At 45.8% G+C, this 17058-nt stretch overlaps 1 protein-coding gene across 3 annotated transcripts in view; it reads left to right on the top strand.

Moving 5' to 3' along the window:
- Positions 1-17058, top strand: part of CCDC6 (coiled-coil domain containing 6) — a 149392-nt gene that overhangs the window by 89971 nt on the left and 42363 nt on the right. For 2 of the 3 annotated variants that reach the window (XM_060034954.1, XM_060034953.1), the window contains exons 6-8: positions 3587-3743; positions 6795-6895; positions 16594-16718. In XM_060034954.1, coding sequence (XP_059890937.1) covers positions 3587-3743; positions 6795-6895; positions 16594-16718 — 383 coding nt within the window. Of the gene's footprint in view, positions 1-3586; positions 3744-6794; positions 6896-16593; positions 16719-16839; positions 17047-17058 lie in introns of those variants that run through there. The other variant, XM_060034955.1, reaches the window with a different exon arrangement.

Raw genomic sequence — 17058 nt, forward strand, 5'->3', positions numbered from 1 at the left:
GCATGTGGGATCCTAGTTCCCCGACCAGAAATTGAACCCACGCCCTGTGCTTTGGAAGCACGGAGTCTTAACCACTGGACCGCCAGGGGAGTCCACTCCCCCTGTTAAAGGCTCTGTAGCATTTGAGTGTATGGATACACTGTAACTTATTTAACTCATCCATTACCAACAGACCCCTTTGGGTGGTGATGCTACAACCACAGCGAACATCTCTGTACAAACGTTTGATACCTGTGCACGAACACCTTCAGGGTAAATTCCACGGCGTGGATTTGCTGAGTCAGATGAAATGTGCATTTAACATTTCAGCGCTTCTTATCTTTATGTTTTCTTCTCCGAAGCTGATTTCAAGTTCTAGTGCAGTAGTGCCTCTGGGATGGGTGCATCTAGGTTCTCCTGGGAGCCTTTAAGAAGTACAGTGTGGTCAGTTTCCTGTTGCCGCTGTTAACAGATGAGCACAAACTTAGTGATTTAAAACCACACAAATTTATGATATCATGTTTTTTGGAGGCCTGGGTTCAGAATAGGTCTCACTGGGCTGAAATCAAGGTGTCAGCAGGGCTGGTTCCTTGTAAAAGGCTCTAAGGGAGAATCCGTGTCCTTGCTTGTTCCAGCGTCTGCATTCTCTGGCTCATGACTCCTTTGCATTGGTACCACTCCCACCTCTGCTTCTTGTCACATCTTTTCCCTCTGACCCTCCTGCCTTCCCTGTGTAAGGACTCTTGATTGCCTCGGGCCCAGACAGATAATCCAGGATGAGTTCCCATCTCAAGGTCCTTAATTTAATCACACCTGCAAGTCTCTTTTGCCATGGAAGGCAACCTGGACACGGGCTCCAGGGATTAGGATGCAGACATCTTGGGGAGTCCACTGTCCTGTCTAACCCCATCCAGGGTTCTGGGCTTTTACTCTAGGGGTGGAGCCTGGTCCGCTGTATTTTTTAAATAGAGGTGATTCTGATATGTACCCCGGCTTGAGAACCATAATGGATGTGTATTCCGTGAAAACAAATCAAGGAGTTCTCAAATATTAGTTGCTTTAGGTTAGGATATTTTTTGAGGTTTTGCTGTGTTGGACAGACACAGGTCTTGTGAGCCCCTTTCTGAACTCTTTCTACTGCTGTCAGTTTATATTTTTCTTTCTGGTATAGACTTGCCTTGTTGTTCCCCAGACAACATTTTTAGAAGAAATTTGGGAAGAATATCTTACTTCCTCTACTTCCTTCCTACTGTACTGTTTGGTCTCTGGAGAGACTGCGGATGTCAGCAGAGGCTTCTGCAAAGTACTGTTTGGATTCTGTGAGGACAGGGAAGGCCGTGGCACTTAGCTGCACACAGTAGCTTTGGGTTGGGTGTAGAGTATGAGTTAATGGCTTTCCTCATCCACCTGCCTCTGCCTCCTTAGGTTGGATAACCTTGTCCACTTTGAAAGCTCCTGGGGCACTTGGTCCCTGTCCCCCAAGTCCAGCTGTGTCTGAACTTGAACCGCTCTCCCAGTAGCTCTCAACTGACATTAGAGTCCCCTGGGGAGTTTTTGGTAGACCAGTGGAGAGGCTTCATCCTCAGGGTTTCTGATTTAAGTGGTTTGGATGGGGTCTGGGCACCCCATCCAATACGGCTGGTATTTTCTAGCCATAAGCCTGAAAGGGAATTTAAAAGGTACAGGCCACCTTGGGATCAGGTAGGACTCGTCTCTTGGGAGACTGTCCGTAAGTCACCCTCAGTTGACACTGTCTTTGACTAACTGCTGTGAGATGGCTGAAGATGGGGGCAACATAACCTCAGGACCCTGAGTCCTAGGGAGCTCTCTGTGGGAGAAAGAGGAAGACTCCTGAGAGTAAGTCTATGGTCCTTTGAAGTCAGGTGTGCGGTAGCCAGCAGAGGGCACCCAAGGAATGCCACGGCGTCAGCCATCTGTGCCTGGGTCTCTCACTCCCAGAGGCTGTGGGCCTGGCGCCTTCCTTCTCCGTGCCTCCAGCTTCTGGGTTAATTGCCAGACTGCCAGGAGGTCTTTTCAGCCATCACCCCTGGTGACTGATGTTCTTGTCGGTAGCTTATTGTTGAAGGATCCCCCTGCTGGTTTCCCCAGATGCTAGAGGATTGCCATTTTCTTTGAAAGACAGTGTTTCCTCTTAAGTAATTATTCTCAAAGCCTCATGAATCCTCAGTTCTGCGAAGCTTTCCTATTTATGGAAAAGAAAGGCAACCTCCTCCGACAACTGTCCCTCTCGTCTAGAAACAGTAGATACTCCAAGAGGTCAATGTAGCGATGCCTGTAGAGCAAGTGAAAAATTCCATCTGCTGACATATTTGGGATGAAATAACTTAAATCATTTATATTAAAAGTGTACTTTGTAAATATTTTCCCAGCATGCCTTCCATTAAAGTGATTTTTGCATCTGGATTAGACAGCAGGGTTTCTGGTTAGATTGAAAACGGCCCAGGAATATAGTGTTTAATAATGTTGGTATTTCCATTTGAATTTCTGAAATAAGGATATTCAAGATACCAAGATAAGTATTCAAGATACTTAGTGACAACACAGGACAGCGGGGAGGGTCATGTTTTCCCATTGCCTGGAAGGACGCTAGAGGGCGCCACAGAGTCCTGCACAGGGTCACTCAGAAGGGCAGGGGTTACAGTGGGTCCAGGCAACTCAGCAGAACGAGATTCCAGAGCCCCAGGAAGGTATCAGTTCCACATTTCAGATTCGCAGGAAGGATGATCTGGCCGGCTTAGCCTGGGTCCAGTGTCTCGTCCTGGGGCTGGTTAGCTCTGGCCGGCGCTGTAGCAGAGACCTCTCCGCATACGGGGCAGCTCCCAAGGAAGGGGTATTTGTCATAAGCACGGTGCCATGCCGAGCTCCTGGCTGCATGTATGTCTTTACCTGCTGTCTGACTCCGAAAGACTGTGCGTAAGTCAGGAAGCAGTAACACAAACGCCGAAAACTAGACTGATTTGAAATATTGATCTAAAGTTGCTGGTTATGTCAGTTTCTAGTTTTATAAAAAGATGTATAACTGTGACCTAGCACGCTGAGTACACTGGTTCTCCGTGTGCAAACCGCTTCCCCCCCCCCCCGCACCTCCCAGTGTGCTGGGGGGTGTGCTAACAAGTGTGACCCGTGGGTGTGCTCCCATAGGTGACCTATCCCGCTGTGTCTGGAGTTGACAGACAGCAGAACTGGTGCCTGGAGGGGAGCCCCGTGGGCTGAGTCTGTTCCCCCAGCTGGACCCCGTTCCCTCTCCGCTCCAGCAGTATAGAGGGAGCTCTGGGAGCTGCTCGGGCCACACGTAGCTCCAGCATTCCTTCCTCTACATAAAGCCCTTTAGAAGGCAGGGAAGCAGGATGGAAGATGCCTAACCTGACAGCACTGCTTTTCGTATGTTTTTCTAAATGCACATCGTGGGTCAACCTTGGAACCTGGGATAAACTGGAAATCCAGATCTCATCTGTGTGTGGGAGAGTGAGAATGGCTGTCTTTCAGCACTTCTTGGTCTGTGGCACAGGAGCTGGACCACCGTCTTTTTGAAGCGTGTACTGTGACTGCACGGACCGTGGTTTAATTGAGAACTCTGGCCTTTCAGATTCTGAGAAGATGGCGCAGTATCTGGAGGAGGAACGCCACATGAGGGAGGAGAACCTGAGGCTGCAGAGGAAGCTGCAGAGGGAGATGGAGAGAAGAGAGGCCCTCTGTCGGCAGCTCTCCGAGAGCGAGTCCAGCTTAGAGATGGATGATGAAAGGTGCGTGCGTGTCTCACGAGCCTCGGGAAAGCAGCAGCCCAGGCTCCAGCCCCTCTTCACCTCCTGTAAGAGGAGGCAGCAGACGGCAGGGACGTTTATTTATTGTGATGATGAATACTGTGGCCTCAGTGCGGATGCTGAGAATGGGATAAATGAAGAAGTTTGACCGTCCTCCTTAAACACAAAAAGACACACAAAAAATGGCCTTTCCCAGATTACTCGGTGGGACAGACATGGAGGCGGGTTTTGTGTCGGGAGGCAGCGTTTGCAGGTGTCGTTGAATCGTCCCATCCTGGAGCATGGGCGCATATCTTAATCCCTAGGTACAGGTGAGCAGGCGGTGCGCGGTACAGCCTGAGGAAGCAAATACATCCGGGGGGCGAAAGAGTCCACGGCGGGGTGGGTGGAAGTTGTTCAAAGCCAGAGGCTTTGGTTCACCACATTTGGTAACTTCAACCTTTTTGCAGCTGGTTTTCAAAAACAGAACTCACGCAGTGCATTTATCTGCTCAGGTCGCAATGTCAAGTCCCCTCACTGGCCCTCTGGGAAATGGGCCGGCATAAGAGAGGCATCCTTTGGTTAACTAGAGGACACGGCTCAGTTCTCCTTGCTCACCCAGATTTTCCTTTCCTTCCCCACCTGCCCTCCTCTGTGCCTGGGAGTGAGGTGATCGTTAAGATAAGCAACATCCACCTGTGCTGGGCAGCCAGCACCTCAGACCAGGGTCTGCCAACGGCTGTGAGGACTAGTACAGGCTGTCGATGCCAGAGCACGTTGTTTGAACGCATGTGGGCAGTGTTAGCAGATCAGCACTCTGTTTCTCTTATTGAAATAGATCCAGAGGGCTAACAAGGCTTTTTTTTGTGTGGTATGCGGGCCTCTCACTGTTGTGGCCTCTCCCGTTGCAGAGCGCAGTCTCCGGACGCACAGGCTCAGCAGCCATGGCTCATAGGTCCAGACGCTCCGCGGCATGTAGGATCTTCCCGGACCGGGACATGAATCTGTGTCCCCTGCATCGGCAGGCGGACTCTCGACCACTGCGCCACCAGGGAGGGGCTTTTGATTAATTTGCTGTGGACAGTATTTGCTGTGGTATTATCGTTTCATGAAAAATGTAAATTTTTCTATAATGAAGATCTGGTCTTTTTTTTTGGCTGCACTGCACAGCTTACAAGGTCTTAGTTCCCCGACCAGGGATGGAACCCAGGCCCTCAGCAGTGAGAGCACAGAGTCCTAACCATTGGACCACCAGGGAATTCCCGATCTACTTTTATAATTTAAAAAGCTTTATAAAAAACAGACTGAGATCTGTTTTTTAAAAAAAATATCTTCCTCATTTGAAAAGAATAAAGAGGATTCTTTCTCAGAAGTTTCTATCATAAAACTATCAACCTTAACTCTGAATTTCACTGATCTGCTTCTGACGGTGTCTCCTTCTTTCTGAAACTCTTCTCCTCTGAAAACCATTGCATTGAAAACATAAGCTACAATAGTAGATAACTTATTAACTACTCTTTTAACCACCTTAAGACATGGAGCAGAGCATGTATTAACACACACAGTACCCTGTGCTTGATTTTGGTTACGACATACTCTGAGGGACAGTTTCTCTGACTGTGGTGACAGCACTGAAGCTACTTCAGGCTTTCCAGATAAATTTTTTTTTTTTCCAGGATTGGTGTTCACTCCAGAAGGTTTGCCTTACCTTTTTAGGTCAGATTATCCCAGGTAGAGTACCGCTGTTGAATAAAGACATCTGCTCTCTCTACTGGGAATGATGATGTCAGATCTGGGAGGAAGAAAATAGTCAGACACTTGAGACGTCTACAAGTGTGTTTAATTCCTTAAAGACCAAGAGGCGGTCTTAGCCACCCCCCTGGCTGTAGAATACAAGAGGTCCAGCCTGGTGGCACTGTGGTGGGCCGTGCTAAAGAGAGAAGGAAGAATTGGTGGTAGGCAGCTCGTTGAGAGGTGCATGCCAAACTTGGGAGTCTAGGGCTTCCCTGGTGGTGCAGTGGTTGAGAGTCCGCCTGCTGATGCAGGGGACACGGGTTCGTGCCCCGGTCCGGGAAGATCCCACATGCCGCAGAGCAGCTGGGCCCGTGAGCCGTGGCCGCTGAGCCTGCGCGTCCGGAGCCTGTGCTCCGCAACGGGAGAGGCCACAAGAGTGAGAGGCCCGCGTACAGCAAAGAAAAAAAAAAAAAAAACCTTGGGAGTCTGGTTTTCTTCGAGTTGAATAAACTAGCATAGGAATACCTGTGTTAAAAGTTCCTCACGTGAACTGGTTGCATATCAGGGCTGAGATGTTTCCTGGGATAGAAACGCCTGCACATGTGGCCGTTCCTTCCGTTGGCCAGAAGGCCTGGGAAGGATCGCTTATTAGGGAGTCTCTCAAGCAGAAATTCCTCCTCCTCAGCTCTCTGTGCTTGTTCACAAAGTGCGGCCTGATGTGACTTCCGAATCCAGTAATAAGTCAGACCCGGCACGGCATGACCTGCAGAGGTGCTCAGCCCATGTGTCATTTATTATATTCCACGTTCTGCATTTGAACACGTGACTGTTAGTTAAGCAAGCCCTGCCTTGTAGACAATTGACATCCATTTCACGGGATCACATTATCTCCAATTCGATGATATGCGTCTCAGAGGGCTTGTTTGGTTTTGCCTTTCAAGTAACAGTTTACAGGTAGCCACTAGAACGTGGATTTGTCTAATTCTTGGGACAGTGGTGGTGAATGTCTACATAGCTATAGTGTGATGGAGAAAAGCCTGGTCCTCTCTGTTGCATGACGCAGCTCTGTCACCAGGCCTCCATCCTGAGCGAAAACACCCCGGATTCCCTCACCTGTGCCCCTGGGGAGAGAGCTTTGCCAAGCAGTGGAACAGCGTGGCTCTGGGGTCCACATTATACATGTCTCCTCACTGCAGCATCGATTTCTAAACATTCAGGAGTTTGACCTCAAGATGTGAACCCCAAACATTTTCTCATAGGAGCTTTCTTAGGAACTACTGCAGCGCAGGTGGCTCTAACCATCTCCTTCACTCCTCTTAGGTATTTTAACGAGATGTCTGCACAAGGATTAAGACCTCGCACTGTGTCCAGCCCGATTCCTTACACACCTTCTCCCAGTTCTAGCCGGCCGATATCACCTGGTGAGTACGTGTTCTCAGCTACCTCTGTTTCTGCTGTATTTAACGTATCCCTGCATACATTCCCTTCTAGCATCTGAAAAGCTTGTAAACAGAGTGTGGTCACGTGTTGTCCAAAAACACCAGAAACGATCAGTGCTATCACAACTGAGTCTTAGCTTGCAATTTTAAAACAGTGTCAGCTGGTGGTTTTCTGGAACCAAAAAAGTAACTTAACTCTAAAAAACCTTTTTAAAAAGACTGTCTTTGACTATGATTTTAAGTGCCGGTGGTTTGACAAAAACCTCGGGCAGATTTCTGAGATGCACCGTAGCATATCTTTTATGGGTTCTCTCATTATGGTCTACATACCTCATCTCCTTTTTATCCTCAGAATAATTAACGCAGGCGTCGTGTTAAAATTGAGGAAGCAGTCATTTGGTGGGTCTGTAGCTACTGGTCACGTGGCCAGGAAGTGGCCGTGGCCAGGCAGGGCGTGTCTTGCTTCACACAAAGCCTGTGTTCTTTCGAGCACGAGCTGCGTCCTGCTATTTCCACTGGTGGGTGAGTGGGCCTCGGCCCTAGCAGGCAGGCCGTGCAAGAAGGAACTGGCTGCGCTTCTGCCTCTGGCTTTGCCCCTCAGAAGCCTTTCCCTCAAAGGCGTGCTTGTGTTCATCTGACCCTGAAAAACCCTCTCCCCAGGGTCTCTGGCTCGGTACCCGCACAGCATGGGGCTTTCGGGCCAGGAGGGCAAGTAAATGATCCAGCAGGGAAGAAAGAGGAAGCAGGGGGCCGGAGGGGGTGTGTGTGGGCAAGTGGGGTGGAGGGAGGAAAGCAAAGGTAGTCGGCCAAGGGATCGTGTCTTGTGACTGAAGTGTCCAGGCTGACGTTCTTGTGCGCGCTGGTAAACAGATTTTCAACAGAGTTGGGGAAAAACGTGTGTGGGGAGGGGGGAAGGGTGGTGGCGGAGCACTTTCGCACAGAATACAGTGAGGTGACGGCTTACAAGGGTGGCAGCAATAAAGGTTTTGTGGCTTCGGGCAGTAAAACAGCTTCAGGTTAGGGTGACGTCTCATTTTGTCTGTTTGTAATCATTAAGACACCAGGGACGCCCTTCAGGTTGACCGAGGGGAAATGCTGCAGCCTCGCGGGTGGCCGTGGGTAGCGGCAGGCAGGAGGGGCTTGGGTTTGTGAGTTTAGGATCCAGCCCAAGCACTGTGCTGCTGTGACTTTTTGTTTTTGTAAGAGGGGTGATTTTTAAAAAGTCCAAGACGAAGTGTGGCAGCTTTTGTCCGCTTGGGGCCGGCACGCTCTCTGGCATGTGACGGGGGGAAGAGGGGCTGTGTGCGAACCAAAAGGACTTTGTGTTGTGGATCCACAGCGCAGTCCTCAGCTGTTCTTGCCCCGAGGATGTTCCTGAATCTGTTTCTCCTGCTCTGCAGTGGCCTTGAGGTCTCTCCAGAAGCTTCCCTCCCTAGCCGCCTCTCAGTTTTCCCCAAATAGCACTTGGATTTCGTTACCGTGATAAAGGTTGTCTTTGCTTTCTGATTTATTGATGTAAAAGGAAGTCATGAGTTAGGAAGAAGCAAGAAGGAGGGAGGCTTTTATAGTTGATCGTGATGCTGATTCATGCTAATATAAATTCATGTTCTCTTTGATTTATTTAAACCTACAGTCGTGTAACTTCCAGTTCATTAAATATAGTGTTGTGGTCATTGAAGAAAGAAAAAAACAAAAGTGAGGCCTTGGTTGGGAATATTAACTTCTATGGTAACAAATACTCTGCAGGAAGATTTTATTCCATGCACAGAATTTTGGCTTTCGCTGGCCCTGTTCCTGTAATGTGGGGCTTGCTTGTATAGACAAGCTAGTTGGTTTTTCCCTTAAACTACATCATAATAAGTAACACCTAGATTTTTTTTTTCTCTCAGCCAGCCTTAGTGAGAACATTTGTATCGTATTTTAAGTTCTATAATATCATCAAAGTAGATTATAATCTCCTATTTGGCGGTAGAATTACTCCTATTCTGATCTAGTCCATTGGATACATAATACATTAGCACAATCTGAATTTTCAAGTTTTCTTTTCACTTTATTTTTTGTTGGAAGAACTTGTGCTTCTCCGTATTAAGAATATCTAATCACTTCTCTAGTGGAATTATGCTGTTTGTATAGTTTTCATTTCCATTTGAAGCATTTTGGCTTTTCTTCTTCCCTTACCATTTCTGGTTAACATTGGCATTGGCAGTCTTGCATTTTCACTGACTTGGAATATTTTGAGGGCGATCTCACAATTTGATTGAAAGGTACATTTCCCAGTACTTCTGAAAAATCTTCTGCTTGCTTATGTGTGGATTATATAGAGGGACAGGATTATTTTTTCAACAATTTTTTTCAGGTTGTTCACTATTTGATATAGCCTGAGAAAAAGACATTCCCAGTTAACATATTTTCATATGCCTACATCAGCCATGGGGAATACTGACGTTTTAAAAAGGATCTACATCCCACTAGCCACAGGCACACCCACCACCCAGATCTTGGTTTCTAATTCCATTCTCCAATGAAGAGAACTAGGGCTCCTGGAAGAAATGGATGTTTCTAGGGCCTTGGGCAGGGAACATACAAGATGAACGTGGACAGTCTGGTCATGCCAGAAAGTTAGGAGAAGGTCAAAAAACTGAAAGATGAGGATAGGTCCAAGAGACGCAGGAGGAAACTGAAAGTGCTCCCAAAGGCCCAAACTGGAACAGTTCGAGCAATGAAATAAATAATGTAATATTAGATTATAACCCAAACATAAAACAAATATGCATTGGTTCACACTGATATGAACAAATGACTGACTGAGTAAATAAACACGAGAGAAGAGAGAAATCACCTATACAGAAGAATTCCAAATAATTGACATAGAGACTCCATCTTCACGGAAGTGGAAATAGCTCCCTACTCTTTAAATGTGGGCTAAAGATAGGGACTTCCTTGCAAAGAATACAGTGTAAAAGGGAGGGGGGGGAAAAGAGTACCTTGGGACTTCCCTGGTGGTCCAGTGGTAAAAAAATCCACCTTACAATGAAGGGGGCGCGAGTTCAATCCCTGGTCAGGGAACTAAGATCCCACACGCCGGGGGCCAGCCAAGCCTGCGCGCCACAACTACTGAGCTCGCGCACCTCAACTAGAGCCCATGTGCTGCAAACTGCAGAGTCCACGCCCTCTGGAACCTGTGCACCACAGCTACAGAGCCCGGGCTCCCTGGGGCCTGTGTGCCACAACTAGAGAGCAGCCCACGCACCACAAGGAAGAGCTCGCGTGCCGCAACTAAGACCCGACACAGCCAAAAATAAATAAAATAACTAACTAAATAATAATAAAAAAACCTTCTTAGCTATTTAAAAAAAGAAAGTACCTTTACAGAGGAAAAACTTGACAGGCACTGCCTTATCTGGGAGATCAAGGTCAGCATCGACAGTGGTCAGTCATGTCAGTAGTATGTACCCTTGATACGATGTGATGAGAAGGGCCCTTTACCTCTGTAGTCTTCCTCCTCAAAACGAATCACCCCAGTCTAACCACGTGGAAAACATCAGACAGTAGAGGGACAGTCTGTCTATAAAATACCTGATCAACACACCTTAAAACTGACAAGGTCATCAAAAACAAGGAAGTTTGAGGAACTATCTCAGCCAAGAGGTGCCTAAGGAGACATGAAAACTAAATAGCATGTGGTATCCTAAATGGGTTCCTGAAACAGGAAGAGGACATTAGGCGAAACCTCAGGAAATCCAGATAACGTGTGGACCTGAGTTAATAATAATGTGTCAACATTGGTTTATTAGTTGTGATGAAGGTACCCCACTGGCTTAAGAAGTTAATAATAGGGCATCTTTCAGAATTCCCCAGTGGTCCAGTAGTTAGGACTCTGCACTTTCACTCCCGAGGGCCTGGGTTCGATCCTGGTTGGGGAACTAAAATTCCACAAGCCTCGGGGCACGGCCAAAAAATAATAATAATAATAATAATAATAATAATAATAACGGGGAATCTGAGTGTGTGAGATGCAGGAACTCTCTGTACTATTTTTGCCACTTTCTGTAAACCTAAAACTATGCTAAAATAAAAAAATTTATTTTAAAGAAAGCTACTAACATAGATGAAATCACCTAGTCGTGGAAGATGGAGGGAGAAGAGGAAAACCCTCCCATCTGATCCTGAAGGATGTAATATGTAGAGGTCAGGTACAGGAGGAAACCTGGTGAAGGAGATTGGGAAGTTGCTGCCAGGGAAGGGGAAGGGAAACGGGTATCCGATGTCACTGAGGTTAAGATAAAGCGTTTCAGCAGGAAGGGAGGGGTCAGCTTTGTCTGTTGTTGCCCCAAGGTCAAGTGCAATGAGAGGTGGAGAGTAGCAGTGCACCTGGCAGCGCGGAAACACTGCTGGCCCTGGCGAGAGCAGCCTTGATGGAGTGATGGGGACAGAGCCGGATCAGAGAGCGTTAGAGAGGAAGTCGTATCTCTAGCGTATGAATGTGAACAGAGACATGTCCGACTTGTGGAACTAAGATAAATTTCAAAGGAACAGAAGGTGTCTGCCTTTAGTTTGGTTCGACGATGCTTATTTTTTTTTCTTCCTTCAGCAAAGATTTATTAGAGGGAATTTGGGGGCAGTCGGAAGGGTATAAAGAAGCAGAAATAAAATCATCCAGAATCCTTTTATCCGAAGGCAGTGTTAATATTTTAGTGTTTTCAAGTGTCTCCTCTCCCTATCCCCCTGACCTCTTGTAGTTTTCCTTTAAGTAGTTGGTTTTCTATGGATTATACACTTTGGTATCTTGATTCATTTTGCTCAGTGGTTTTTGGTCATGAATTGCTTTTCATGAGTCATTTTTAAAATTTGTTGTCTTCAACTTGTGGACAATGAAATAAATCTTAAAATTTTTACTCTAGTTAATGCATTTGTATAGCACAGCAAGAGCAATTTATTCCAGGAATAGCTTTATAAAGCCACAGTATTCTGTTTAGGAGATATTTTCTACCTAGGTTTTTTGGGATTCTTATTGTTTATTGTATTCCTGGGCAAGAGGGTCAGATGCATGATGATTAAGGGAAAACAAAAACTAGTAAGACATGGTCTCTGGCCTCTAAGACCTTATAGGGCCTAGGGAAGTAGGGGGCAAAACACAAGAAATAAGATAATCTTAATACAAGTTTTATATATATATATATATTTGTTTGCTTGTTTTTTAATAAGCAGTGCCTTTTTTATAGGTTTTTTAAAAATTTTATTTAATTGATTTATTTTTGGCTGCGTTGGGTCTTCATTGCTGCACGCGGGCTTTCTCTAGTTGCGGCAGGTGGGTGCTACTCTTCATTGCGGTGCGCGGGCTTCTCATTGCGGTGGCTTCTCTTGTTGGCGGAGCATGGGCTGTAGAGCGCAGGCTCAGTAGTTGTGGCACACGGGCTCAGTAGTTGTGGCTCATGAGTTCTAGAATGCAGGCTCGGTAGTTGTGGCACATGGGCTTAGTTGCTCCGTGGCACGCGGGATCTTCCTGGACCAGGGCTTGAACCCACGTTCCCCGCATTGGCAGGCGGATTCTTAACCACTGTGCCACCAGGGAAGCCCGCGTTTTATGTATTTTATATCCCCTAAAAAGTTAAGTTGTGGTACACCCACTCAATGACATACTACCCAGAGCTAAAAAGGAATTAACTTGATACACACAATAACTTGTATGTGTCACAGGGGCATTGTGATGAATGAAAAACTAATCTCAAAGGGTTATATACTCTATGATTTCATATCTATAACATTCTCAAAGTGACAAAATTACAGTGGTGGAGCACAGATCCGTCGTTGCCAGAGGTTAGGATTAGAGGGAAGGGGTGACTATATGTCCCTATAAAGGGACAACACAAGGAAGCTTGTCTGTGGTTTTGTAACAGTTCTGTATCCAGATTGTGGTGATAATTACTTGGATCTACACAGGTGATAAAAATTACACCTGTACCCACACACACACGAAGAATGCATTAAAAACTGATGAAATCCAAATAAAGTCTGTACCTTAGTCACTTGTATTGGACCAGTGTCAATTTTCTGGTTTTGACAGTGTGCTCTGGTTATGTAAGATATCACTGGGGGGAGCTGGGTGAAGGGTAGACAGGGACCCTGTAGTCTTTTTGCAACTTCTTACGAATTACAAACTGTTTCAAAATAAAAAGTTAGGATAAAATTAAAAGGTATAATAAAAAAAAAGCACTAAATAAAGAGAGTTTCAAAGAAGAGAGAGCTACCAGCTTAGAGAGCTTTTGAGAAGAGCCCTGAAGGAGAGGTTAATGAGCTGAAACATGCTGAGCCCTTCCTTTGTGCCAGGCACTCATTTCATCCTCACAACAACCTTATGCAGTCACTGTGATAATCTCATTTCACAGTTGAGGGATCTAAAGTCCAGTGTCGCTCAGCACCAAGTGGCAGAACTAGAGCCCGAGATAATATGGCAGCCGGCTCTGGAGTCTGGGCTCTTTGCCCCTCCAAAGGCTGAGTGAGGTCCTGATTGACAAGGGGAGAAGGAGAAACCAAGTCCTGCAGTAAAGAGAAGACATCCCAGGCAAAGGCCGTGGTGGGAACTGAGACGTGGAGGTCAGAATCAAGAGTGATCAGGTCACTGTGGTTCTTATCACCGGCTGCCCTGGGGCCCTGCTCCCCATAGATTCGGATTCACTTGATTTGGGGTCGGACGAGGGCTTTGATTCTCGGTATTGAGAACCACTGACCTAGAACATCAGGAGATAGTTTGGAGCCAAATGCAGGCCTTTTTAATAGCCAGAGAAGGGACTTTCTTTTTTTTTTTTTAATTTGAGCAGGCGGTAGGCGGTCTTTGAAGATTCGTGATTAGCAGATTAACATACTCATCATTATTAACCTTGTCATACTGGGCAATGGGCTTGATCTTATTCATTTATTTTGTATTATGAATCGAACCCCCTGAGCTTCTCTATCTGGGGATAAGGACCTACCTTCAAAGCTTTTCTCTTAAATTTCATCACTTTCATAAGAAATGGAATTAGGGTTGTTTTCCCCACGTTGTTTAAAGAAAACCCCTTCTTCCCTCCCCAAGCTGAACGAAGTTCTTGCGATACAAATACAAGTCACAGTAAATGACCCCTGAGCTCCCAAAGACTTGTGCTTTACCCCAGACCTCCATTGTGTACATGTGAACCAAATCCACAATTGGAAATGGAAATATGTCAGATAGAAAGCAGCACACTAGTTCATAGTCAAAGCAAGAAATAAAATCCTTAACCATAGGTGTTGAGGGCACAGACAGATTCTGGGACAGGACAACTAAAGATAGGCGTGGTGGCTGCATGTCTCAACCGTGGAAGTCAAAAGACACTATAGAAGAGCATCTTTAAGGACTTCCCTGGTGGTCCAGTCGTTAAGACTGCTCGAGCACTGCAGGGATACGGGTTCGATCCCTGGTCAGGGAACTAAGATCTGGGCATTAAACTTTGGAGCTGATTCTGGGGTCCTAGATGAAGACTATGCAGAAGGTTATAGTGGGCTGGGGGTGTTTCTTCCTTAAATATCAGTTTCTTTGGGGGGAACAATGGCATATGTAGGGCTTTTTGTTTTCTTCATTGAATATCCTGAAGTTGCCAGGTTCTCAGTGGTGAATTTTTTGTTTGCTTTGTGGCTGCTATACACACCCATTGGTTTTGTCTCGTTATTATTGGTATATCTTTTGACACTTACCCTTTCCTTGCATCCGATTTTTACCCCTTTGCTCTATTTTTTCCACTTTACTCTTGTTTCTTCTCATGTCTTCTACTTCTGTACATCTCAGTTGGACTCCTGTCACGGCTGGACTTGTTTTTTTTTTAGTTGTCATAAGAACACTTTACATGAGATCTACCCTCTTAACACATTATTAACTGTACAGTACAGTATTGTTAAAAAAGCACAGTGGGGCTTCCCTGGTGGCGCGGTGGTTAAGAATCCACCTGCCAATGCAGGGGACATGGGTTCGAGCCCTGTTCTGGGAAGATCCCGCATGCCGCGGAGCAGCTAAGCCCGTGCACCTCAACTACTGAGCCTGCGCTCTAGAGCCCACATGCCACAGCTAGTGAAGCCCGCACACCTAAAGCCCGTGTTCAGCGACAAGAGAAGTCACCGCAATGAGAAGGCCACGCACCACAACGAAGAGCCCGCTCGCTGCAACTAGAAAAAGCCCACAAGCCCAACGCAACCAAAAATAAAATAAATTAAAAAACAAACAAACCACAGTGTTGTGCAGTAGATCTCTAGAACTTACTCTTCTTATAAAATTGAAACTTTGTGCCCATTAAACAACAGTCCCCCATTTCCTCTACCCCCAGCCCCTAGCAACCACTGTTGTGCTCTCTGCTTCTGTGAGTGTGACCTAGATCCCTCGTGTATATGGTATCATGCAGTATCTGTCCTTCTGTTACGGGCTTATATTAGCATAATGTCCTGCAGGTTCATCCATGTTCTTTTTTAAAGGAATTTTCTTCTTTTTAAGGGCTAAATAATATTCCATTGTATGTATATACCATGTTTTCTTTATCCACTCATCTGTTGATGAACTTTTAGGTTGTTTCTACGTCTTGGCTACTGTGAATAGTGTTGTAATGAACACATGAGTGCAATTTCTTTTCAAGATCCTGTTTTCAGTCCTTTTGGGTAATAGCCAGCAGTGGGATTGCTGGATCATGTGGTAGTTCTATTGTTAATTTTTTGAGATAGCTCCGTACTGCTTTCCATAGTGGTTCTACCAATTTACATTCCCATTAGCAGTTCCCTTTTCTCCACATCCTTGCCAACACTTTAAAAATGTTTTTTATTTTTATTTTTTATAATAGCCATCCCAACAGGTGTAACATGATATCCTATTATGGTTTTGATTTGCTTTTCCCTGATGATTAGTGAAGCTGAGCATCTTTTCATGTACCTATTGGCCATTTGTATGTTGTCTTTGGAAAAATGTCTATTCAAGTCATTTGCCCATTTTTAAATCAGGGTATTGGTTTGTTTGCTTTTGAGTTGTAGGAGTTCCTTATCTATTTTGGATACTAATCCCTTATCTGATCTATGGTTTGTAAATATTTTCTCCCATTCCATCGGTGACCTTTCTGTTGATGATTTCCTTTGCTGAACAGAAGCGTTTTCGGATGCTGTAGTCCTACTTGGCTACGTGTGCTTCGCTGCCCGTGCTTTTGGTGTCCTATCTAAGAAATCATTCCTGAGACCAATGTCATAAAGCTTTCCCCCTGTGTTTCCTTCTAGGAGTTTTATGGTTTCAGGTCTTATGTTTAGGTCTTTAATTCCTTTTGAGTTGATTTTTGTGTATGGTGTAAGATAGGGCTCCACTTTCATTCTTTTTGCCCATGAATCTCCAGTTTTCCCAGCACCGTTTGTCGAAGAGACTACCCTTTCCGCATTGCATATTCCTGGAACGTTCGCTGAAGATTATCTGACCGTTTACGTGTGCACTTATTTCTGGGCTGTTTAGTCTGTACCAGGGCTTGACTTTTATATCCCTTGTTACCCATCCAGCAGGCCGTTTGGTGAGCCCACCACTCCTCTTATCTGTTTGCATTTTTGTGGGTGACTAAGAGCTTCTGCATTTTAAAGCCTCCTAGATGCTTAAAGACACCAGAGAGTTGAGTTTGTAATAATACTTACAAGTTGTTGTTCTATTTTAGGTCTCTCGTATGCGAGTCACACAGTTGGTTTCACGCCACCGACTTCACTGACTAGAGCTGGAATGTCTTATTACAATTCCCCAGGTCTTCATGTGCAGCATATGGGAGCCTCCCACGGTATCACAGTAAGTATCCATGGGGCAGGAAGCAGCGCTTTCCTCCTGGTGGTGGTAGCGACTGGTCCTCCGTGGGAGCCAACATTGATGTCCTCGGACACTTACCTTTCTTCTTCCTTCCTTCCTTCAGTTCACCTTAAACTTCTAGAGACCTCCCAACAGTTTGATGCTACATTCTGGTGTTGAAACTAAAATCCTTCCCAGGAGGCAAAACTTCACCTTCATCTTCTATGAAATATTGCCCTTTGTGAAACGTAATTTGACCTCCGGCCTGTGCCTCGTTTGAACTCTAGCCAGCTCCTTGCCATAGCGAATTATCGTTGGTTGCCACAATGTCTAAAATATTTAT

The sequence above is a fragment of the Delphinus delphis genome, chromosome 16, assembly GCF_949987515.2.
Source record: "Delphinus delphis chromosome 16, mDelDel1.2, whole genome shotgun sequence".
In the NCBI taxonomy this organism is placed as follows: domain Eukaryota; kingdom Metazoa; phylum Chordata; class Mammalia; order Artiodactyla; family Delphinidae; genus Delphinus; species Delphinus delphis.